The sequence below is a fragment of the Andrographis paniculata genome, unplaced genomic scaffold (assembly GCF_009805555.1).
Source record: "Andrographis paniculata isolate CXL003 unplaced genomic scaffold, ASM980555v1 Contig60END, whole genome shotgun sequence".
Classification (NCBI taxonomy): Eukaryota; Viridiplantae; Streptophyta; class Magnoliopsida; order Lamiales; family Acanthaceae; genus Andrographis; species Andrographis paniculata.
In genome coordinates this window covers 1,907,891-1,933,975 of record NW_026137596.1, presented here as the reverse complement: position 1 = coordinate 1,933,975, position 26,085 = coordinate 1,907,891, and the positions used below count along the sequence as shown (strand labels likewise).

Below are 26,085 nucleotides of genomic sequence, written 5' to 3'. Positions count from 1 at the left end.
TTTTCTGAGAATAGAATTTATAGAATATATATAATTAAAAGTAAACAATTATTCACAAATAAAAATAAATATTTTATTATGACTATTATTAAATAAACATTTAGACTGTTCTGTCTGTGTTCACACATATAGTTACATCAGAACAAATTATACAAGGATCGTTTCCAACAAGTCGCCGTCGTTGGCGGCGGCGCCACGGCGGCGACGGTTATTCTCGTTAGCCGGTTCTTCCCTACATCTTCGACAGTGTGTAGTCCATCACATCCACAAGATAATCTATTGTAAAGAGACAAATATCAGAAAATTTAAAATAAAAACTTTTTAAGGACAAATAACAAAATGAAAATACCAAAACAGATCAAGAATGGCATCAAAATGCTTTTGATTCTGAGTCAAAAAATAATCAAATCAAATATTTATTTTTTATGAAAAATATTGACCTGCATCTTCCGTCGTGAAGCAAAGGGGAGGAGTGATTCGAAATACATTGCCATAGAAACCACCCTTTCCGACGAGGACTCCCATATCTGAGGCCATATATTATCAGTTAGAATTCGATCAAAATTTCATCTATACAACGTAGTTGAAAGAAAAGGATACCTTTCATTTGGTCAAGGATGTGCACGGTCTCGACCTTCGCCGGAGTTTTCAATTGCCGGTCTGTCACAAGTTCGACTCCAAGCATCAGACCTCTTCCCCTCACATCACCGATAACTGCATCATCGCCATAGCAAACAACCTTAGCTGCATTTCACATTTTAAGCACCATGGTTGGGGGGGTGGGGGGTAGGGGTGGACGTACTTTCATATTTGTTCTTGAGAGAATCAAGGCGTTGCTTAAGGTAGGAGCCAACAGTCGATGCATTCTGCTGAAGATTTTCTTTCTCGATCACTTTAAGAACGGCGAGCCCTGCAGCAGTGCACATCGGATTGCCGCCAAAGGTATTGAAGTAGCTCCGGTAGGCCAACACCTTCGCGATTTCAGGAGTGGTGACCACTGCCCCCAAAGGCACTCCATTTCCGATGCCCTGAATACTAGACACATTACTTAAGATCTATCGAATGCAATATCATAGAATGGTGGATTTGAACAATAGCAAGAAGATAAAGATATACCTTGGCCATGGTTACGATGTCCGGGACAACACCATGAGCCTCAAATCCCCAGAAATGGCTCCCTGTCCGAGCAAATCCCGACTGGACTTCATCAGCAATGCAAAGGCCACCTGCTTTTCTGATGGTGTTGTAGACTGCTGGCAAATATCCCGGGGCCAATTCCATAATCCCGCCAACCCCCTGGAGTTTTTTATTTCACGAAATGTAACAAAATAAGATAACCGAAGATTGCTATGCGCCTAAAGAGAATATAAGCATCATACTATCGAAGCAGGACCTGTATAGCTTCAGCAATAAATGCTGCAACACGGCCAGATGTTCCATACATGATTATATCGTCAACATCTTTTGCGTACTTGGGTCCATCTGAGCCAAAGGTGCCTCTGTATTGATCGGGATTCAGTGCGTGGTGGACACCAGTCTAGCAAATTTTCAATGGAAGTCAAATATATAATTCGGTAGAAGATACTTCAAATTTTTCGCAAAGAATGGTAACTTTTGGAGTTATTTTTCGACCAAAAATCTTCTCTGAGAACTCCTTTTCATTTCAATCATAAAGTGGAAATGACAAAAAACTAGATCGATCTTCCATTTCCATTTCCGTTCTTTTCTTTTCGTTTCTTTTCCATCCATTCAAATTACCCACAAACAGATAGCAATTTAAATTGCTGTAAACACCATTCATTGGATGAACATGAAACTGAACATAGATTATATAAAGTACCTGAACAACATTGAATTTGTAGCTGCCTTGAGCGGTAGCACCCATAGTCCCGGCAGCATTACCATGATACCCGTTCCTGATTGAAACAACATCGTGGCAACCTGTGTACAACCTCGCCATCAGCAGAGCCAGTTCATTTGCTTCTGTCCCAGAATTCGTGAAGTAAACAACCTAGAGCACATCCAATCAACACCCAAGTCATTCATCGAAACTAGTTCTTGCTTCAAAAGAAACCCACACAAAGTCTTGAACTCACAATACAAGATTCGAAAACTTATACTACAAAGAAAAGGAAATCTCCCACGAAAAATATCACCTTCCAAAACAATATTAATATTGCAAACTGGCAAGCCGAAGAGGGCTATTTGCAAACACTTCTATGTTCCACTTCAGTTAAACTTAAAATCGAAACCAAAAAGTTATTCAAGTGAAAAGTAGTAAATAAAATGTTTGTCAACAAAGCCATAGTTATGTAGAAAAGATAGTTAGAAAAAGAAGTAGGAATTTGAAAACACATTCCAACTCTGAACTGCTTTCTATTTAAACAATCTGCAGGTATCAATCCAAAACTCATTAGAAGATCAAACAACAAACCTTGAGATCACCAGGGAATTTAGCTGCAAGAGCTTCTGCAAAGTCAGCAATAGCAGCGTTCAAATACAGAATGGTGGAATGCTGCAAACGTTTAGTCTGACCAACAATGGCATCTACCACATCAGGGTGGCAATGGCCGCAACAAACGGTGGCAATCCCGCCAAAGGCATCCAAATATCTCTTCCCCTTCTCATCAAACAAATACTGCATCTTCCCATCCACCAAATTCAACTGCACGAATTACGCTCAAACATCTTCAGTCCACATCAAAACATTAAGAACCGTAATTAAAACCAAGCGAAGAAGGTACCTACCGGCTTATCGAAGAAATGGAACACGGCAGGGCTGAGAAACTCGCGGCGCTTGCGGAGGATTTCCTCGGCCGAAGGACCGGAGTACGGCGGAGGAGTGTAATCGAACGGAGGCATTTTTGGCGCAACGGATTCATTTTCTTCGATTTGTTGCGAAAGTGTTGATCCAGAGCGATGGAACAGGAAACGCTCAGCCCTGGGGATTGATCGCTGAAGCATCTTCGCCATTGGAAGCAGAGCAAATGCACAATGGGGGAGAAATTCGTTCAAGTATCATTTAGGTAAGAAGCATCTGGCCAGTACAAACACAGAAAACTTGTCGTTTAGCTCACTGTATATAGAATAATGCAGATTTAGTCGCTGAAATGAGAAACCCCACGTCGAAACCAATTATACATAATTATCAAGTGCTAGTTAGGGAATAATTCAAATCGAATTGCGACACGGATGCAGAGCTGAGTGGGACATGTAATTGATCACGATATGGGCAATAATGCAGACATAGTGAGTATTTTATTGAACGATTGGGTGGAAGATAAGCGATGATGATGAATGGAATCTCTACCATTTTTGTCTATGTCCGCATATGAATAGAGTAATTGCGGAAATTAGGGTTTATCTCCACCAACCTTGGTTTACGCAATCGATGTGGATTTCTTTTAGTTTTTACCCAATCGCTTTCTTCTGAATCGAATGCGGACGAAATCGGAGCAGGAGAGTTTATAACACTGTCGCCATTTGTTCGGCTCGTCTTCCTTGATCGGATCGAAGAAATGACAGGCATGGCCATCATCTACAGTAGACAACCACTTTCTTTTCCCGACATACCACGTCAGCTCAGCTCAAATCAATCGAAAACGAGGGCTTCTTTGCCACTTGTTAATTTTTTTTATTTTGTAGTACTAGTATTTTTTTAAAGTTATCTTAAAATATTAAATTTAATAATTATTTCATTAAAAAAATAAAACAGCAATTATTTTATTCATTTTAAATTATTTTTATATTAAATTAATTTTAAAATTTTAAAAAAATATTATTTAAAAGTTATTTGATAAAAATGAGCATAGAAAAGTAGTAGACATGTTTATATTTATATTTTTTACTCTAAAAGTTATAAAATTTTATTTTCTTATGTTTTTTTTAATTTCGTCCGATCAAATGAAAATACAGTTAGACGACGGAGGGAGTAGTAAACATGTTTTTATTTCTATTAAATTGTCTTAAAATTTTTATTATAAAATTTCAAATTGAATAGCCTTGAATCGATGAATAAAATAAAATAATCAAATTTTAATTATAAATTTGAATAATGTTATTAAAATTATATTTTAGAAATCGAATTGAATATTCAAATCAATCAAATAGTTTGAAAATTATTTCGAATTGAATATAAATATCATTTTAAAATTCGAAATGAATCTAATAGTAGCTATTTTTTACTAATTGAATCGAATATTATACTATTTGCTTCGATTCTTATACGACCCTACGTCCGATGGCAAATTGTAGCAAATAGAAAAATAGTGACAATTTAATTATATTTGTTAAAATAAAGGTAATAAAACTATGATAAAATTATTTATTATAAATAAATTATGTATAAATTTAATTTAAAATAAAGAAATTCACACAATTATACCGAACAAAAATAATATTATTTAAACACAAATTTAAATCAATATTTTATTTTAAATTAATTTTAAATTAAAATCAAACAAATTGTTTCTTTACACTTCAATGGCACAATATGCTTTGTTTATCTAACACACTTTCATTATTTTGACATTATTCATTTTTCAAAAAACATCACATCAAATATATTTTTTCTGTCACAAAATATTAAATCAAATATGAATTTTTTCACTTTTTTTTTTCAAACTTTCAAAATCTCAAAACCTCCAAAAACTTCAATCTAAACAAAACCAAATTTTACATATAAAGTAAAAATATTTTATATAAGCGTGAAAAATACGATGTTACGTTATTAACGACTTTTCAGTCGAGCTCTTCGTTATCAAAAGAAATCAATATACAAATTATATACTATGTCCAAAAACTATAGTTTGGGACTCTGGGTTATGTTTGACACGATATTTAAAAAATATTGATATTATATTGCTAGTGGGTAAAAAGTATGGATAAAAAAAAATTGTCCTTATGAGTGTATTAGTGTAAAAAGTAGCGGCAATTATGTAATAATAATGAAAAAATAAAGATAGTTTTATAGTGATGTAATTATTTATGAAAATAAGTCTATTGTTTTAAAAAAAACAAAAATAGTAAACAGAATTATTGTATTGAAAATGAAGGAGTATAATTTATTTATAGGAAATAATTAAAACAAATTAGGACTCTTTGTAAGAACGAAATCCCCGTTATTTGCAACAGCCAATTAAGCAAAGATTTAGTCCTTACAAATAATACAGTAGCTGAAGCTCTCTTCTACACCAATGAAAACACGCCACGACTAAACTGGATCAGTGCGCCCACCACATGGAATCAGAAGTCCAAACCCAACGAATAATCATCCATCAAAGTAACCAATACTATGGCTACCGTTACTATTATTATTATTATTAGTTATGCTACTGTAGCTAGAGCTCGAATTGTAGACGTCAGCGGAAGCCGCCGACGGAGCCAACACAGAAGGCGGCGGCGGAGAGGTGGTGGGAGTGGGCGGAGCCTGCGGCAGCTCAGCCACGGAAACGGTGGCGGTGGCGGTGGCAAAGGCGGCGGCGTTCATAATGGAATTGGCGGCTTCCCTGTACTTGAAGCGAAGGATCTCGGCGCGGACGGCGTGCAGCTCGGCTTGGAGAACTTGAACTTGGTGCTGCAGAGCCGAGATCGCGCCCATGCAGCCGTAGATTGGGTCTCTTAGCCGAACGTTTGCTTCGTACACCAAGCTGTTCGCGGCGTCGGCTCGCTGCGCCTCAGGAACATCCTATTGCAATATATATTATATATTTGATTAAATAAATTTCAAATTACAAAAGAATTAGAAAAAATCCTGTTTACATAAATACTAAAATTATTCTTATTTTTTCAGTATTATTATATAAATGTCACTACCTTTTACTTTTTATTTATATTTTTTACCAACTATTATCAGTATTTCTTAAATCTTGTATACAATTTAATTAAGATTATAATTTTGAGACAGAGAGAATATATATATATAAAATAAAAGTAACAAAAATATAAAAAAGGTCATTTTCTATAATATGTTTATAAATTTTCATATCCGGCAATAAAGTATAATATTTTTTTTTACAAAATACTCCCTCCGTCCACACATAAAGTAAATATTTACTTTTGATGCGGTGTTTAAGAAATAATAGTATTTTAATTACAGTGGGTAGTTAAAAATAGTAAAATGACATTTTTGTCCTTCATTTTTGGTGTAAAAGTAATGATGTGATGTAAAGTAAGGATATTTGTGGAAAAAATGAGGTATTTAATGAAATGTTTACTTTGTAATTGGATATCCCAAAATAAAAATATGTATACTTTCTAGTTGGACGAAGGGAATACCATATAAGTATAAAATTATTATTTAAAAACAAATCAAAATAAAAACCAAATTCTAAAAAACACAGCTTATGTACGTACGGATGTCTTCACTCGTGTGTGTACTATAAATAAAAGTTACCAACAACCTGTGTAATATTTTTACAATGTAGATACGTAAGCAGATCATCTATTTTCTAACTAAATTATTTGTCTTCTTGTAAGAATTTCTAACTGTTGTTCAGCTTTTCAACAAAATCATTTCAAACCATGATCTAAGCCTAGGTTGTTTTCACAAATATGTAGAAACCTAAGCTGTGTTTGGTTATAACTTTAAATTTATTTCAATATTATTTTATTAATACCATTTTCAATAAAAGAAATATTTTCTTCGCTAAATCATAAAGTATACATATTTTTATTTTAAATTGTCCAATGATAAAATAGTTATTTTAAAAATATTCTTTTTTTCACAAAAAAAAAAATTTATTTTAGCATCATATCATTACTTTAAAAAAAAAAAACACTACTATTTATTTAGCTCTGTATTAAAAGCAAATGTATAGTTTCAGCTGGATGGATGAAATATTATTTTTATTAACAAAATATCGGATTAAAATATTATTTAAATCAAAAAAATAAATCAACAATGTATTTTCAAATCAAAATCATTATTATATTTTTCTTTAACAATAGGTTAATTAGCAATATATACCCCGGAAAGGGAAAAAGTCAAATAAAATACCTCTGAGATTATTTATATCTAAATATCAGACATGCAATTATGAGAATAAAAATTATATTGAACAAAGAAAAAATGATTAGGAATAAATTAGGCCCATTTAGAGGGAAGTTTTTGGAAATTTAAAATTTTAGAAATTTTTCAAAGAAAAATAATAAAAATTGATATTATCACATTATGTTTAATTAATTCAACTAATTGATATTGAGTCCATCGCCTTCTTAAATAAATAAATATATTTAAGTTATTCTATCCATTTAAGCTTCTTAGCAAAATCGTTTGAAACCCAACAAGATCCTTAGTCATTTCCAGTAATTCATAAAAAAAAGTAAAAATAAATCCAATTTTAGCTGTAAATTAATCTCATAACAAAATTCTATTGATTTATTTCTAGCATAACATATAAATGATCAAAAGTTTTAATCAACTTATAATAATTTTTTTCAAAATAATAATAAAAATAATAATAATAAGCGTATAATATATATATATATATACAGAGAGATAGATACATACATACCATTAGCATCTTGGAAACGTTACTGGCGCCGAAGACCTTATGGACAGCGGCGAACTTATGAGGTTCGTGCGGCGAAAAGTACGGCGAGAAAGGGCATTCCTCGGCGCATCTTCTCCTCAACAGCTTGCAGGCTGCGCATGGCGTAATCGTGTTCAGACTACTCCCGCTGTTATTAATATTATTATTATTACAGCTGCCTATCGGAATATTCTGGCCACCGGTCGCCGCCGCAGTCGTAGTCGGTTGTCCTTTTACCATGGTGTTGCAGTTACCATCAATCTGAGTAGGATCTGTCGTCCTCACCTTCTTTCCGACCTCCTCCTCGTCGTCGTCCTCCCTAAAAGGTACGAATCGAGATGCAATTGATTAATTAATCGCGTAAATTAGGGTTAGGGTTAGGGTTAGGGTTTGGATTTTGATCTGTACCTTTGTTGTCTGGACGACGACATTCAATTGGTGAAGAAGGAATTGGAGGAAAATGATTGTGTGTGGTTGCTGGTTCAATTAGGGGAAACTAAAATGGTGTTTTGTTTATTTCTTTGTTTAATGAAGTCAATGGTAATAATATATGTATCATATGGGTGTGGCTGTTTCAAAATTTAAGGGAAGGGGCAAACTCCATTGTAGGCCTTGTTTGGATGATTTTTTTTTTTCCTGTTTGTGAAGGGACATATTTTAATGAATTACTTTTGTTTCTAAATATAAATCAGTTAACTTATAAACAATTGTTGTTGTAAATTTTAGGAAATTCATTGGTTGTAATTTAGGAATAGTTGAATTTTTATTATTAGTTACGGAGAATTGTAAAAATATTTTAAAATTGAAGTAAATTGAAACAACAAGATGTAAGTAAAATTAGAGCTGGCAAAAACTAACCCAACACGAAATAATTGGGTTTAGGTCAAATATTTCAACCCGATTATGTATATGGGTTGACACAAACCCGACACGATAGTAAATGGGTCGGGTTAGAGTTGACACGAACCCGATACGATAGTAAACGGGTCGAGTTAGGGTTGAGATTCTCAACTCGAACTCGACACGACAACCCGATTATAATATATTAATATTGATTAATATATTTATTAAATATGTAAAATAATTATAATTTAATAATTTTCTTATAAATTAATTTAAACTATGTTAAATTTTAAATAAATCAACCTAATTTACGCTCAAACCAATAAAAATTAACGTGAAAACATAAAAAAAAAAATTATTTAATTTGAATCAATAAATTCGACTCTACGGGTCAACACGAGTCAATCCGAATCCGACACGATAATAAACGGGTCAACACGAACCCGACACGATCATAAACGGTTCGGGTTATGATTGAGTAATTTAACCCGTTTAAAGTATTCAACCCGACACGAATCGACCCATTGCCGGCTATAGATAAAATACTCATATGAACTCAAATTAGTTTAAATCAAAATTTGCTTCGAACAATATAAAATTCTAAAATAAAATAAATAATTATATATATATATATATATGCAATCTTGTGTTACGAGTATTTAATTTGATTTGAATGAAAATTAGGGTTTTGATATAATATTTTTCATATAATTTATATTCCTATTTTTTGAAAATACGATTTTATTTTATTTTAAAAACGTTGTTATTTTTTATTATAAAATACTCTTTTTTTTTTTTTTTTTTTTTTTTTTTATATAGAGGGATGTAGTACAAATAAACTGAAAATGTGGATCCAAACATGGCCTTCGTGAGAATTGTGGAGACAGCGACTTGCGAAAAGCATACACGTATGGATGTAAACATTTTTGCATATAGTTTTATATTTTAACATATCTCGGGAAGTCCAACGCCAGATGCATCTTTGCCACATATCAGGTGAATCAACGGTCCAGATTGAATCCGGAGTTGAGATCCTGTGACTTCCAGATTTCACTCGGCAGTCACATGTATAGGTAGATCGTGGAGGGTTTGACTTTGGGACACGTTGAGCAACCATTAATTAGTTTTATTTAATTAATTAATTAATTATGAAGGAACGAACGAACGTGTATCGAAATTTTCAAAGACGAGGGCTTTAAAGTAATCTTCGAGATGCAAGTCGTGACTCGTGTGTTCTTCAAACTGTTATTACTATTTACTAATTTATTTTATTATTATTTTTTAAAAATATATATCGTTGCGTATAAGGAGGCTTTTTGTTATTTATTCATTTCGTGCAACATTATTGTTTGTCTTTTAAATTAGATAGGTATATATGGGAATGATTATGGATGTTTATTTTTTAAATTAATATGTAATATATACAAATTTTACTAATAGAAGAAATACTATTTAAATATAAAAAAAAAATCAAAATCCAAAGACAATTACCAATAAACACACTCAATATTTATGGAAAGAAATTGAAAAGGATTAAAAATATATACATAAAGAAATTTTTTTATTTATTCGAGATATAAAGAATTATAAAAATAATAAAATATGTGTAGTATATAAATTTTGTTTTAAAAAAATGTTTTGGATAATTTTGATTAGAACAACAAAGGCTACACACTAACTTTTGAGAATTTCTAAGGTGTTTCTCTAATACAAATCTTTTAAAATGTTTTCTAAAAATTATATTTTTTCTATCTCATATCTATCTATCTGTTTGTTTTTTTACGAATTTTTACAAATATTAGTATTATTGTAATAGAAATAATAAAAAAAAAAACTAAATCCACCTTATTGGTATTATATTATATAAAGAGTGTATCATATATTATAAATTAAAAGGATATTTGTAATGTTAGGTAATTATTATAAAAAAAAATATTTTTTTATTATGGACAGATCAAAATAATAGTTAATTAAAAGACTGAAAGAAGGGAGTATAAAATATTTAATTAAATATTACTCTATTTTAAGACAGATCTTAAACCAAATCCTCCTTTGCCAAACACAAAGAAGTAGATCCTCCATTTAATTAAAGAAAATATATCGGACTTTTTGAAAAGCCCAATTACAATCCGGGTTCGGGTACTAATTGGGCCGAGTGCGGCGCGTTGGATTAGCTGTTATGTAAGGCTTTTGTGATCTGTCACGCTGTTGGAATTAATTTACAAGCTTAGCTTTTCAACCAAAACTGTATCTATATGTATCTATGTATTTCTGTATCACCCTTTTTCTTTGCCCACTGCTCACCGCCATCCTCGCCATTTCCCATCTCTACGGAAGGTAACAACAATCCGCTTATGTTTCGCCTTGATTTCGACAGATTTTGTGCGAGCTAATTTGTGGAAATTTGGTTATTCTTCGTGTCTTTAGTTCCTTTTGTTTAATTTTGATATTTGTGGCTGATGTTGATTGTGATTGCGATCTTACTGTTTCTGCGTTCGTTGTCTTATGGTGCAGTGTTCGTAATCTTCGTTTTTCAACCTTTCTCGATTTTGTTTAACGGTAGTTGAATCTCAGCAGAAATATATACATACATGAGCAGTTACGGATCAGCTAACTCTCAAAAATCAAGCGAATCTTGACTATAGACTCACGAATGTGTTCGGCTGGATCTGTTCTAGGGTATTTTTAGGGATTGTTGATTGATCTGGAACTTACATGGTAAATAACAACTGTACAGGCGATGCTTTTAAGCTTTAACCCTAATTATTGCTTTTCCATCAATTGTGGTGCTAAATTGCTGTAACCGATAATGTTCCGAGTTTAGATTTGATTCATTTTATCAGATATCTTTGCTTCGAAGTTATAAAAAAAACATCCATTCTCTGACTCTGAGGCTAGACTGTTTTTAAGTAAATAGCTTAGTAATGAAGAAAAGCCACTTTGAAATTCTATTTCATTTCTTTTCTTTATTTTTCTTATGCTCTGTTGTTTCTTATTCAAGCATGTACAGTGCCCGGCGTGGCTAAATTGATGCATTCTCTAGTTCTCTTTGCAACATTTATTGTTCGACGAAGGATTTTAATTGAGTTATGTGATGTAAAATGACTGTTTTTCGCAGCTTCGAGTTTATTTATCAAGAATCAAAATCTCGATGGTCTTCTGCATCATGCTTCAAGTGGTGGGCTGAAGTGTATTAGTTGCAGTACCTTTTAAGCTTTTTCTTCGGTTGATTTTGAACAAAAACTGGGGAATGCTGAAAGTTCTTCTTGATTCGAGATTCTTCTCTGAGGTATTCAAGCCCTTTCCCTCAGTGGATTTACTGAGCTTTGATTCTGAATGGGAGAGTAGTTCCCAGGCAGAGTTCTTGGGGTCGATTAGGTTGAATGGTTGGCCTTCGACTCAATCTTGGTCGCAGATGGTTGAGTCGAGTCAATCAATTAGAAGATATGCATCCTTGCTTACATTCGGTTAACTCATAGGGATAGATTTCGCTAAATGGTTTTCCCGAGATTCGGTATGGACAATAGGAGTTTTATATTGATGCAAAGATACGAGTTGGGGAGGTTATTAGGCCAAGGCACGTTTGGAAAAGTTTATTACGCCCGGAGTCTCCAAACGGGGCAGAGCATGGCCATTAAAGTGATAGACAAAGACAAGATTTCAAAGGCAAGAGTCGTAGATCAGATCAAACGGGAAATATCCATAATGAGACTAGTTAGGCATCCTTACATCATTCACCTGCACGAAGTAATGGCTACCAAAACGAAGATATATTTCGTACTGGAATACGCCAAAGGAGGCGAGCTCTTCAACAAGGTGGCCAAGGGAAAACTAAAAGAAGACGTTGCGCGAAAATACTTCCAGCAGTTGATAAATGCCGTAGATTTCTGCCATAGCCGGGGTGTCTACCACCGGGATCTAAAACCCGAGAATATATTATTAGATGAAAACGAGAACCTCAAAGTCTCTGATTTCGGCTTGAGTGCCATAACCGAGTCCAAGAGAGACGACGGGCTTCTGCACACTACGTGCGGAACGCCTGCTTATGTTGCACCCGAAGTAATCAACCGGAAAGGCTACGACGGGGCATTGGCTGATATTTGGTCATGTGGAGTGATTCTTTTTGTTTTGTTGGCTGGTTATCTTCCCTTCTATAACTCGAATTTGATGGAGATGTACAGAAAGATCGGGAAAGCGGAATATAAATTCCCGAGCTGGTTCTCGCTCGAAGTGCGCAAGCTTCTCGCAAGAATATTAGATCCGAATCCGAGCAGTAGAATCACAATCGAAAAGATTAAGGAAAGCTCGTGGTTCAAACGAGGGTTACAGCCCAAGAGAAGAATAAACGATCCGGAAAGTAGTAGTTCATCCGACACTGAAGGACCTTCGAGGATGTCGTATCTGAACGCATTCCACATTGTTTCCATGTCGGACGGGTTCGATCTATCAAGGCTTTTCGAGGATTCCACTTCGAAAAAGGATTCCCGATTTATTTCTTGGAAACCTGCATCGGTAATCGTCTCTAAGCTCGGGGAAATCGCCAAGCGAATGAAGATGAAGATAAGTAAAAAGGACGGCGGGTTGTTTAAGTTTGAAGGAATTAAGGAAGGTCGGAAAGGTGTCTTGTGCTTCGACACTGAGATCTTTGTGCTAAGCCCCGAGATTCATTTGGTTGAAGTGAAGAAAACAAGCGGGGACACACTTGAGTATCAGAAGATACTAGACGAGGGGATAAGGCCGGGACTCCAGGACATCGTTTGGGCTGCGACGCCACAGGAAGACAACCTTGTACAACATCCGAACCAGACACAACAGGACCACATACATCAACTCCCCGAAGGTGGTACCGAGATTTTGGGTACGTAACTGTGTGTGTGTATTTCTTCTATCTGTGTGCATCTGTTATATCCTATAGGCAATATACAAATTACATTTGAAATGGGTAACATTCTTGCTTACTTGTGTTGGACCTTGACATTGTATGTTTATCACTAACAGTTTAACCTTACGGCGTGCCCTTTTGTTGGTGTAATTTTAGTTCGACAGATGTAGCTGCGGATAATTATTTCAGTTCTATAATTCGATGTGATCGCATTTTGAGCCGTAATGGCAGAAAATCGAATCAAGAATTCGGGTAAAGAGCCCTTCCCATTAATCCTATGTGTGCTATGCTAAAGAACATCTTGTCCTAACAAGATTTGCCTCCAAGATCCAAACTTCATGTCCAACAACAAATAACTTCAATAATCGACTATACCGTGTAATTCAAGTCAGTCCTATATCTATACAACATATAGTGTTCCTGGTAATTCAACATATTATATAAATCGACGGCATTTATAACAAAAGCAAGGAATAGGAATACCCGATAGACTGGCATTTATAACAAAAGCAAGGAATAGGAATACCTGATAGTCTGGTCGATTCTTGATTGAAACTTACGCTCTCTCTCTCTCTCCCGTTGAGGCAGTTCCAAACCATCATGTAATTTCCTGATCGCATTCATTAACCATCCTTTGTCACGATTAAACGATGAAAAAGAATCGTCTAAACATTATATACTTTACCTGGAAGCTGTGATAGCATCGTCTTTCCAACTCAATGTACGTGCAATTTTTCTTCAGAAAACTCTTCGACACCTTCAGATTTGTCTGCTTCACCTGATTTTCGACCATAACAGGGAAGACCCTCAATCGAACAGACCTGCATCCGAATTTGATCCCCAGGACAACCAGAGATATAGGTTTCGTATCGTGTTGAGAAGAAATTCATCGTGAGGTTCAAACTGAACACATAAAGAGAAACAAACAAATAGAACAATCAGTAACATCTTTCGATAGCTATTCCGATTTATAGTCTTCCAACCTAATCTACTGCATATTGAAAGAAAAAAGAAATGAATCTTAAAATTCTTCGATAAATAATTATAATATATATATGAAACCACATTTTATTAAAAAAGCTTATCATATATGTAGCTTTTAATCATACCCAAACAATAATTGAGGGACAATGCATTGCAACCACACCTCTGCCAAGCTGGAAGACTGAGCATAGCGACCGCAAGTTTAATTTTGTTCACAAGTCCGGAGACGGATTTGAAACTTGCAGCTGCTGCTCTAACTACGAGCGATCTTCTCGGGTGTTGCCATGCCCACTCGAACTGCAAGTTTTCAAGCAAATGATTTAACCATCATCACTCTGTTGCTCTTCCTTGCATTACATACAATAAAATTTCAAACTGTGGTATGGATAATATATATGGTGGTTGTTCCAGATAGGGTATTTGTCATTTTCGTCGGTATGTTGCTGAGAGCACATGAAATATAAATCGATAGCAAATAAAGTGTAAATAGACATCACATGGTATATATTAACATAATATGTATGGATATACATATATGCACACTCATGACTTGATGATATGGATATAAATGAAATGATCATACTTCCTCTCCTCGGTACTGAGTAAGATACACTTGCATTGGGGAATTCATGAGCCATAACATGTTCATCTCAATTGAATGATCCAAACTGTTTGATTTTTTTAATTTATTTTTTTTTTTTATGATATAATGAAGTTCAACTGAAAATGAATTGAGTAAAGTTTTTGACATGAACAATTATGAGCTAGCTAATACGCAGTACTAACCTGAAGAGCAGCAACATTGGAAGGGAAGCCATAGATGCAGAGCACCATCTCCCACGGACGCTTCCGCCTCGTCCTCCAAGCGCCGCTCCCGATTTCGCCATTGTGCTGCCGTATTCTCCGCCGCGGATCCACCGTGAACCTTCGAATTATTGAATTGCCAGTTCACCACCATCATCAGATTAAGCAAATACTTCCGATGAGCGATGCGACCTATTTTTGATCGAAATCTCACCCTATGTAGGTCTGTCCTTTGAATCTCGGGCAGAGCGAGGTCAGAAGATAGCATGCGATGAATTTCTCCCCTTTCGAATTCCTTTCCTTTACTCCTCCTGCTGCACCGATTGATTCCCCAATCTCGTGCGTTGGTATTAGGGTTTCTGCTGCAGGTTCTCTCCTTCTCCTTTTGCCCATCGCACGACGATCCGAGTGTTATGATCAATTAATCCCCAATTCGCAGCGCTGAAATCGAACGGTGCGTTCGTCTACACCTTCTATCGGCCCTCCTTGCGCCTTGTATGTACGTTCTTCTGTAGTTCTATTCATATTGCTAATGGGCCCCCGAATTCAAATTCGGGCTTTTATACCCTTCACATGAACGATATACGAGGCCCCCGTGGATTGGATTGGACTCATTCGCTGGGTTTGGTTTACACAATTTAAATAGGAATACTATATTCCAATTTTATCTACTTATTCATTATTGAAATGAGCGTCAGAATTCAATGGGTTCTGATTTCATCAAGAACAAATTTTGAAATAGTGTTCAGAAAAATTAAATAAATCAAAAAAGCAAGAAAAAAAATATATGAAAAAAAAAACAATAAAAAAAATAAATGAACTAAATGCAGGAATCAAAGAAGGAAAATATTATTGAAGAATTGGATCGTCCTCCTTGCCGAGGAGTTTTTTCATATTATACATATTTACCAAATTCTATCTATTATTTTGTGCTATCTTTTGAGATTCACTCCTTATCCTAACAACTTTTACGGTTGTTTATGGGTTTGATATATTTTATTTAAAATAATGTTTTGGAATAACAATACTTATCACATATTTTTTATTCAATACATTACAATTAACTAGATCATGAGTTACGTTTATTTCACTTCCCTTCCTTAAAAGAATGTGTTTTCTCACTATGAATAAACTAGGTGCAAACGTTGAAAACTCGCTTTAACTAAATCTGTTAACAACTTTTCAGTAACATGGCATAAAAATATTACTAGTATTATCCTTGTGTGTGCGTGCATGAAATTCACATTATATTATATATATATATATATATATATCCTCCAAAGGAGGATTCATATCCTCTGTCTGGCTCTCAATATAATATAGCAGTGTGCTTTTTCGAGCAGACACATTTTCTTCGTAGTAGCACTACATTATACAATTGCATGTTTAGCCCCACTTTTATTATTAATATATGATCAGCGAAAAGACATAAATGCCCCCAGCTAAACAATTGGCCGGGGACCATCAGAATCCTAATGATTACCGGAAACTTGAAGTACCGGTCTAATTTTGTCCCTCCACAGGTCGGAGAACGCCTCGGCGTCCCCCGATATACGTTTCACCTCCACGACCACCAACCGGTCAGTTAACAGAAAAACCTCTAAAGATGCCACGAAATTACTATTTTGCCCCTCCAGCTCCACGCCGTACCCCTTGGTTCTCCTCACCCACAAGTCGGCGTCGTTTGCACTCGCCGCCGCCTCCACCTTCCTGATAACTCCCTCCGGCGAATCCTCCGCCGTGAGGCGGTCGACGTCCTCCGTTGCGCTGTGAGTCTCGTCGAACATTGCGGAGAGGTTCAGGCCGTGAGAGAAGGAGATTATGTCGAATGCGTTTAGATCCTGCGATTCGAAGGATTTCTTCTCGTCGTCTTGCGACTCGGCGGGGAGGTACTCCGATGCGGTGTCGCTGAAACCGATTTTGAACCATGGATCTTCTTTGATTTCATCTATGGTGATTCTCCTCGCCGGATTCGTGTCGAGGAGACGCGCGATGAACCGCCGTAGGTCCGGCGACATCCACTTCGGGCACCGGAATTCGCCTTTGTAAATTTTCCTGTACATGTTCATCAGATTGTGGTCGTTGAAAGGTAAATAACCTGCGGTGAGGACGAACAGAATGACGCCGCACATCCACACGTCGACCTTCGCGCCGTCGTAGCCTTTTTTGGCGAGGATCTCCGGCGCGACGTACGCCGGCGTACCGCAGAGCGTGTGCAGGAGTCCGTCGGCGCGGACTTGATCCTTCAGCGCGCTGAGTCCGAAGTCGGAGACCTTCAGGACGCCGTTCTCGTCGAGTAACATGTTCTCAAGCTTCAGGTCCCGGTGGTAGACGCCGCGGCGGTGGCAGAAGCTCACGGCGGAAATCAACTGGTGGAAGTATTCTCGGCCGAGATCCTCACTGAATCGACCTTTTGAGACTCTGGAAAACAACTCTCCGCCCTTGAGATACTCCATCACAATATAGATCTTCCTTTTCGTCGCCAACACCTCAAAAATCTTCACAACGTGCCGGTGGCTCAACCGACTCATAATCGAAATCTCACGAACAATATTGTTCATCAGATTCACTTTATTTTTCAGCCTGCTCTTATGTATTACTTTAACCGCAACGCTCTGCCCTGTGGAAACATCTCTACCGTGATATACCTTGGCAAACGCACCGCATCCAAGCAGCTTTCCGATCTCGTATTTGTTAAACAACGGATTCTCCGGCGATAAAGCCATATCTCGCGACGGTGACGACGACGGCGACGAGTCGGAGTCGGCGTCCGTCATATCCGCCTGACCGTAACTCGAGGATTCTTCGGTCCCCCACAGCATCTTGGCAAACCAGAGACCGAAAATCCTATAAAGCTGACAGAAATTTTGTCGAGGTGCGGATTGAATTCAGCTTCAAAAAGCCAACGGCCGCAAACTTCACTGCCAAAAATGGTAAATCGGTGAGATTAGCGATTTCAAGGATTGAATGGATCAAAAATCTCAGAGTTGGAACTCCGTCTTCCGCGTGAAGCGGTTGCAGTTATATATCGATATTTATACATATATATATATATATATATATTTGTAAATTTTTTTAAAAAATATTGCAAATTGAAAAATAAAAATAAAATTAATTAATGGTGTGCCTAAATGGCTATGCCAATAGATATTCTGATGCTAATTTTATTACGTCAGCAATAAGTAATAAATTTACGAATAGTGCCAATATTTTATAACAAAAAAAAAAAAAAGTGTGAATTGTATTAACTAATTACGGAAGAGGTTGTAATTATTGACGTTAGTTTTTAGAATTTAAAATTTAAGACTAGTACATTGAATTGCTCAACGCACTCGACCTTATTCATTTATTATTATTATTATTTTATTTTATTTTGCAATTGTATGATTATTTATGAAAAAATATGTAAATTTTTTTATATATATAATATAACAATTATTTACCTTACAAATCAAATTACAAATAAATAAATAAATAAAACACAAACACAAATTAAAACAAAGTCCTGTTGTCACTATCGACTAATTACACTACTATCTTTTATAAAATAACATACGATAGTATCGATACTGCTCACATTAATAATAATAATAATAATAATAATAGGACAGGGTGAGCAATAATAATAATAATGTAAACGCGGCACAAAAGCACTGGTCAGGGTTTAAGATTTCATGACCACATTGATTAATGGTATATATTATATTGAATAAAAGTGTTGAGGAGAATTATATATGGCGGTTATAAATTTTGACTTCACCTTAAATAGCAATTAATGTGTTTACATAAGAATTACTAGTTATGTCCCACATTAATTAATATATAGTTAATTTATGCTTAAACTTTTCAATTTTAAACAATTAATTTTTTTATAAGAATTTTAGGGTGTGTTTGTTTGAGGGTTTGGATTTTGAGTTGAGATTTGAATAGTAAAAATTTTGAATTTGAATAGTTATATGATGTGATATAAATAAGAATTGATATGATATTTTGAATGTAAAATTAACTTTTAGTATAATATAAAAAATAAAAAATAAATGTTTGATTTGATGTTTTTAATGAAAAAATTTGTGGGAATAATAAAAATTCCATAAAATCTCTCAAACAAACACCCTAACTGTATATATTTATTTAAAAAAACAATTTCCTTATAGAAACATGATAAACTATAAGATATTAATTTCATAGATAAAATATGAAAGACATGCATAATTTTAATATGAAAAATCTTTCAGGATAAAAAAATATCACCACTTGTATAAATCAATGTTTTTATGTATTTTACTTTTGGTCTTTATATTCTTTTTTTAAATTATATATATAAATAATAAAAAATCTAATTTTACTTAGGTTTGAACCAATAACCTCATTGTCACAAGTAAAGCCGTCAAAATGAGTTGAACCCATCGGGTTGGCCCGTCCCGCTTTACTTTTAAGGAGTGTTGGATAGTGGTTTTTTAAGACCGTTAAAATGCGGGTCTAAATGGACCAATCCGCTTGGGCTGCCGGTTGAGGGTGGGTTAGCCCGCAATTGGGCGGGTTAGCCCGCAGATCAATTAAATATAATAATTAGTATTCACCTGTCTAACTAAAAGGTTTTTTTTACCATTTTTTACTATCACACTAAAAAATTATAAAAAAAATAATCAAATATTAATATCAGAATATATTTTAATTTTATGTAAACTATAAATATACCATTAATTTATAAATAACTTACAAAAGTAAAAAGTATTAAAATCATCTTGTATACCTTATTTAATAAATAAAATATGATTATTTCTAATCTACTAAAAAGAAATATTTTAAGTTAAGACGAATTAAATAAAATTTATATTATCATTAGCTTAAATAAATTATTAATATTGTCTGCACATTGTTTTTCTTATGTTATCATGTCACTATTGTTTGTTTCGATTTTTCATCATTTGTTTTGTTCGTCTTCTATTTTATAATTTCATAATTTTACAAATTCATAAAATTAATTATGATTTATTTTTAAAATTGAATATTTATTATTATTAATTTTTTAAAATACACCAACTAATAATATTTAGAATTGAGAATTTTTATATTTGTTATTTATTTTAAAATATTTATTATGTAAATTCTACAATAAAATTATTTTTAATTATTTTTAAATATTAATTAAAAAATATTTATCACATTAATATTTTATCAGCCCAATTCAACTCGCCACCCGCTGGTGAGTTGAATTGGGCTGATGAAATTCTGATCCGCTCCGCCGCGGGTTAGCCCACAAACAACCCGCTTATTTGCGGGTTATGATGGGTTGTGAGTCAATGCACTCCCCTAACCCGTTTTGACAAATCTAGTCACAAGTTTAATCCTCGTCCCACCGGGTCATCCCTTACGGACAAGTATTTCTTATTTCTTGAGTAATAAACTCATTGTTTACCTACAATATTTGTTTTTTGTTTTTAATTATAGTAATATTATTACTTTCAATATATGTATTTTAACTTATAAAATTCTATATATTATTTTTTTTTCTCAATTTTTTAAAATCTTCCAATAAATTTTTGGTTTTGAATACTTATGGGGTGTTTGGCTTGATTTTGAGTTTAGATTTATAATTTTTTGTTTTTATATAAATAAATTTTCAATTAATTTTTTTTATAAAAATAAGTATTTTTAAAATTTTGACATTGAAGAGCGGTGATTTCAATTTGAAATACAAATAAAGTATATTTTGAATTTTTAATTAGAATATTGGTTCGATGTAACATAAATATATATATAATGTAATATTTTTTTTTAATGGAATAATTATAAAATTTCAAAAATATTTTGTACAAAAAGCCAATGGCTAATTATCCTGTACGCGCGGAGTATGCGACCGGGAACGTGGGCTGGTGGTCCTATTAGTCCCACAGCATATTCCAGTTGGAATCTGGGACCCGGAGTCCCATTTAGATCCAATCATCCAAACCGTCGACATGGTGTGGGCCACGTGTAAGGTGTACAATCCGCGCTGCATCATATCATATCAAATAAGTCACGTCACGTATGCATATCAAGTTAATAGTATGACATGTTGTTATTTATTTATTATTATTATTTTTTTCTAACGTAAGATTGTGTTACCTAATACTCCCTCCGTCCACTCATAAAGTATACAATTACTTTTGCCACAGTATTTAAAAAATAATAATATTTTAATTATAGTTGGTAGGTAAAAGTAGTATAATGATATTTTTGCCCTTATTTTTTGGTGTAAAAGTAATGATGTGATGTAAATTAAGGGTATTTGTGGAAAAAAGTAAGGTATTTAATGAAATGTTTACTTTGTAATTGGACGTCCCAAAATAAAAATAGGTATACTTTCTAACTGGACGGGGGGAGTACTATATTAATTAAATTTGATAAAACAAATCACAGACGAACCATGTAAAACAAATAAATCTGGAGGTATAAGAAATTTGAAAACATAAATTCATAGTAATAAGTTATTTGAAAACATAAAAATTACTCGTTCCAGAGTCAATTGACCTCTTTCGTTAATGATACAAAAATATTAGTATTATATTAGAATATAGTATGAATAAAATATAAATGACTAAAATAATCTTATTAGTATGTGTGATATAAAGATAATGACATTTGTGTAATATATTGTAAATTGTAATAGTATTTTTAATGTTAGGTAGATAATACAGTTATTAAAAAAAATGGATACTTTGTTATGGGTTAGGTAGATAATACAGTTATTAAAAAAAATGGATACTTTGTTATGGGACGGACTAAAATGAAAAAATAAATACTTTGTTATGAGACGGAGATAGTATGTTATTTAAAGTAATGCTATCTCCGTTCGGCCACAAAGTATACCGTGATTTTTTTTGGTTGATATTTGAATATTAATTATTATATCAAAATATAGTATAAATAAATAAAAAGAAAGATAAAAATGCATCTATTAGTCTCTTATGATATAAATACAATGATATTTGTAAAGTAAATTATACACATATAAAGATACTTTTAATGGTAAGTACAATGACCCAAAAATATGTGTTTACTTTCTGGTTGGACGGAGGTAGTAATATTTAATTAGTTAATGATATTAAATTATTTCATTATTTTTTAATTTTTTATATGATTAATAATAGTAATAGTTTTAAAATAAAATTAATATATATAATTAAAAAATTAGTATATGTATTTTAATATTTTAAAAATTATTATGCAATAAAAAATATATGTAATATGAATATTATTTTAAAAATAATAAAAATTTATGTAATACAAATAAATAAAAAAATATTTATTTATATATTTAACATAATCTAATTTTATAAAAGAAATGAAATTTTAAACATAAATAAAAATATATTTTTTTTTGAAAAAATAGATAGGTGTGTTTGTTTGTGGGATTTAATTTTTTTGTTTGAATTTTTTAATAATAAAACATTAAATTTTAACTTTTGAATAAGTCCTATTTGATGTGCAATTGTTAATTAAGTTGACTATATATTTGTTAAAGTATATTTTGATTCATAAATTTTACTCAAAATAAAAAATATATATTAATTATTATGAGAGATAAAAAGTTAAAAAAAAAAAATGTAGAACAAGTACATATATAGACGTAACCATGACCTAGAAATCACATCCCTAACTCATACCTAAAATTTGAAATTGTGACATAAATTGTAAGTTGGAGTTGGGGGGGGGGGGGGGGGTGGTATGGTCTGGTTTCGATGTATGTCATCCTTCCACATGATAAAAAATGTTGCTTATCAAATTAATCATTATACGTCAATATTATTATTATTATTATTATTATTATTATTATTATTATTATTCCATAATTAAACATTTAGAAATAAAATTATATATAAAAAATATTTAAAAGGTACCGGGAAAAAATTCATTCTATTAACAAACCATAAAATACAAAACAAAAATTCGTTCTGTAGAGGTTGGACCTGTGACTATGAGGTCATGGGTTCAAACCCCCGATGGCTCAGATCACCTGCCACATTCTGAATTGAATTTGTGGATGTGTTTGGTTATCATTTCAAACTTATTTTACCATTATTTATTTATGTTTCACAAAATATTATATTGAATTAGTATAAAAAAAATTCAAAATTAAAAATTAAATCAAATCTAAAAAATGTGATTTTCCTTTTTGATTTATTAGTTTAAACAATAATTTTAATACAATATCTTATTTAAGCAAATACTATATATTTTTTTATATATAATTTGAATAGTAAAAATTTTAAAAATAATGTCAAAACAAACACGGAATTTTCTAGAAAAGGAAAAAAATTCACGGGTATGACATATAAAAGTTGAATTGACTCATTAAAAATAGTCAATTATGAGATTATTTATTTATTTATTTATTTGTTTGTTTCGATGACGACTAAGATGATTTATTTGATATTACGGGTGAGGAACCTTTAGGTTATATTTTAATATTAAGTAATATATTCGTATATAACATTGATATATTTTACTAATTTTTTGTTATTACGTGAGCGTGCTAAAAATGCATACAAGATTATTTTTTTACTCAAATAAATAATCAACATAATAAATTTTTTTATATGTAATAAAAAAAATAAAATAATTACCCCATTGAAAAAAAAAAAAAAAAAAAAAGCAGCTGTTGCTTGTAGCCATATTATTGAAGGTGAGGAGAGCAACGTGCGACCGAACTCAAATTATTGGATTACTTATAATAATAATAAATAAATAAATAAAATATGAAAAAAAGGAATGCAGGGTGTGTTTGTTTGGGATTCTCTCCAAATATACTATTCATCCCATTTTTTTCCGTAAAAATATCAAATCAACACTTATTTTGTACTCCCTCCGTGTATACATATTTTTATTTTGGGACGTCCAATTACAAAGTAAACATTTCATTAAATACCTTACTTTTTTCCACAAATACTCTTACTTTACATCACATCATTACTTTTACACCAAAAAGTAAGAGCAAAAATGTCACAATACTACTTTTAACTACCCACTATAATTAAAATATTATTATTTTTTAAACACCGCACCAAAAGTAACTGTATACTTTATGAGTAGAATACTCCCTCCGTCCCAGAAGAAGTGTCTTGTTGGAAGTTGACACCGAAATTAAGGAATAATAGTATATTGAAAGAGAGTATAAAATAGAATATAAAAGAATAAAATGTCCTTACTTTTTGAAGGATTTTAAAAAGTATGTTATAGTAATAATTAGGGATAGTTTGGAAAAGTATGAATAATTTTGCTATAAAGCGGGGACCATGATTACTAAATAAGGAAACAAGACAATTGTTTTGGGACAGACGAAAATAGAAAAATAAGACAATTCTTTTGGGACGGAGGGAGTATATTATACTAAAAATTAATTTTACATTCAAAATATTACATCAAACACCTATTATATCACATTATACAACTGTTTAAATTCAAAATTTGTACTGTTCAAATCCCAACTCAAAATCCAAACTCCAAACAAACACACCCGTAGTGAATCTGTACATGTGGCCAAATTTGGGTTTCATATTTTTATTTATTTATTTACTTTTTTATTATTTTTTTTAAAGCTGAGTCGAGTGGCGCATAGCCATAGTGCATCTCAATAATGTGATTCTGTTCACACAAATATAAATAAATAAATATTTTGATGTGACTGAAAATTGGAATATTTGCGGCTTATGGGTATTGTTAACATCTGTCTTGCTTAATATATATATATATATATAATCAAATTATTGAGAAGATAATGAAAAAAAATAATGCATTTAGTAAGTGATAATATAATTGTTGAAATTAAATAATATTCATTTTACTTATTATTACAACTGTGGGTGTCAATCATTAATTATAGTTTGCACGTGTCAATAATTCGTGCACGTGTCCTCAAATGCATGGATTAATCGATTGTTTCGATTTAGACCATCTATTTTATTTTAAATTTCACCACACGGATATTTCCAATATCCATCATGTATTTTTTTTATTTTCTAAAAAATAATGATTATGTGCTCTTTTTAACTTTCTTTTGATTGAAAAGAAAATTATTTTATTGTATAATTCTCAATTGGAAACTTGTTTGTTGGTTACATTGAAAATGATTTATATAAGTAATACTCCTCTATCCCATATAATTTCTCTCTATTTTCTATTTTCGTCCGTCCCACGTAACTTGCACTTTTATTTTTTGGAAAATTAATTATCATTTTAATCATATTTTAAAATTTAAAATTTAGTTTTTTTTTTAAATATTAAGTAAACTATTTAGTTATCTTAATCTTAATTTATAATTATTTTTACTAAATAATAATTATTTTTAATAATATATTTCTTAATTACTTACTAATTATACTTTACATAAATTCTCGTATCTACAGTAATACAAGTGAAAATAATTACGGCGTTTCTAACTATTGTCTCTCAATCTAATAAAAATACAAATCAAGAAACTCTTTGTTTGTGTTCTTTTGTAAATTTTACGATAAATTTTTACTATTCAATTTTATTTTTTTTTTATTTTTTCAGAATATCATATCAAACAATTACTTTTCTTTTTTTATATTATATTATAAATTTATTTTACATTCAAAACATCACATCAATTTTTATTTATATCACATAAAATAACTATTCAAATTCAATTTTTTATTATTTAAAAATTTAAACCCAAAAACTAAAATCCACGAACAAAACACCCTTTTGGTCTTACGTTATGTCTACGATTTGTTAATATTCAATATATACTAGAGAGTTTATTTACTTATGTTTTCAAAAATGTTATAATAAATATTAATAATAAAAAATATATATATTAAAATAAGATTTTAAAATTTTAAAATTTAGAAAGAATGAAAATAAAGTATTTAATTCAATTAATGGAGTATAAAATAATATTTTTATTCAAAAAATAATTTAAATTAATAATCATATTTTTAATAGATTAAAACTACTATATAAAAATTTAATTTAAATTTAAAAGTTTCACTCAACAACACGAACCTATGGACATTTTAATATTTGGGCTTTTAA

General features: G+C 32.2%; 5 protein-coding genes across 8 annotated transcripts; 1 reads left to right on the top strand and 4 right to left on the bottom strand.

Moving 5' to 3' along the window:
* Positions 1–48: 48 nt before the first annotated feature.
* On the bottom strand, positions 49–3,512 carry LOC127259508 (alanine--glyoxylate aminotransferase 2 homolog 3, mitochondrial-like). 2 transcript variants are annotated; one of them, XM_051286877.1, is made up of 10 exons: positions 3,375–3,512; positions 2,749–3,037; positions 2,435–2,665; positions 1,841–2,011; positions 1,394–1,537; positions 1,117–1,296; positions 803–1,028; positions 601–714; positions 441–527; positions 49–276 (listed from the first exon to the last, which is right to left on the bottom strand). In XM_051286877.1, the coding sequence occupies exons 2-10, from the start codon at positions 2,971–2,973 to the stop codon at positions 233–235; spliced, it is 1,422 nt and encodes a 473-aa protein (XP_051142834.1). In that variant the 5' UTR covers positions 2,974–3,037; positions 3,375–3,512; the 3' UTR covers positions 49–232. The 2 variants fall into 2 exon arrangements, with proteins under 2 accessions (XP_051142834.1, XP_051142833.1); XM_051286876.1 differs by lacking the exon at positions 3,375–3,512 and having other exon boundaries at positions 2,749–3,116.
* A 1,525-nt stretch (positions 3,513–5,037) lies between these two features.
* Positions 5,038–8,060, bottom strand: LOC127259558 (LOB domain-containing protein 15-like). The gene is made up of 3 exons (XM_051286947.1): positions 7,941–8,060; positions 7,515–7,851; positions 5,038–5,686 (listed from the first exon to the last, which is right to left on the bottom strand). The coding sequence occupies exons 1-3, from the start codon at positions 7,961–7,963 to the stop codon at positions 5,270–5,272; spliced, it is 777 nt and encodes a 258-aa protein (XP_051142904.1). The 5' UTR covers positions 7,964–8,060; the 3' UTR covers positions 5,038–5,269.
* A 2,519-nt stretch (positions 8,061–10,579) lies between these two features.
* LOC127259557 (CBL-interacting protein kinase 2-like) lies at positions 10,580–13,333 on the top strand. 2 transcript variants are annotated; one of them, XM_051286946.1, is made up of 3 exons: positions 10,640–10,712; positions 10,890–11,093; positions 11,494–13,333. In XM_051286946.1, exon 3 carries the CDS (start codon positions 11,871–11,873, stop codon positions 13,239–13,241), a length of 1,371 nt encoding a protein of 456 aa, XP_051142903.1. In that variant the 5' UTR covers positions 10,640–10,712; positions 10,890–11,093; positions 11,494–11,870; the 3' UTR covers positions 13,242–13,333. The 2 variants fall into 2 exon arrangements, with proteins under 2 accessions (XP_051142902.1, XP_051142903.1); XM_051286945.1 differs by lacking the exon at positions 10,890–11,093 and having other exon boundaries at positions 10,580–10,712.
* Positions 13,334–13,592: 259 nt separating this feature from the next.
* Positions 13,593–15,607, bottom strand: LOC127259559 (uncharacterized). Of its 2 annotated transcripts, none has more exons than XR_007840513.1 (5): positions 15,260–15,607; positions 15,028–15,166; positions 14,367–14,538; positions 13,943–14,160; positions 13,593–13,867 (listed from the first exon to the last, which is right to left on the bottom strand). XR_007840513.1 is itself a non-coding variant. In XM_051286948.1 (5 exons), exons 1-4 carry the CDS (start codon positions 15,436–15,438, stop codon positions 13,974–13,976), a joined length of 639 nt encoding a protein of 212 aa, XP_051142905.1. In that variant the 5' UTR covers positions 15,439–15,607; the 3' UTR covers positions 13,593–13,867; positions 13,943–13,973. The 2 variants fall into 2 exon arrangements, 1 of the variants encoding a protein (XP_051142905.1); XM_051286948.1 differs by having other exon boundaries at positions 14,405–14,538.
* A 614-nt stretch (positions 15,608–16,221) lies between these two features.
* On the bottom strand, positions 16,222–18,075 carry LOC127260109 (CBL-interacting serine/threonine-protein kinase 11-like). Its single transcript, XM_051287786.1, has one exon. It carries the CDS (start codon positions 17,865–17,867, stop codon positions 16,518–16,520), a length of 1,350 nt encoding a protein of 449 aa, XP_051143743.1. The 5' UTR covers positions 17,868–18,075; the 3' UTR covers positions 16,222–16,517.
* Positions 18,076–26,085: the final 8,010 nt, after the last annotated feature.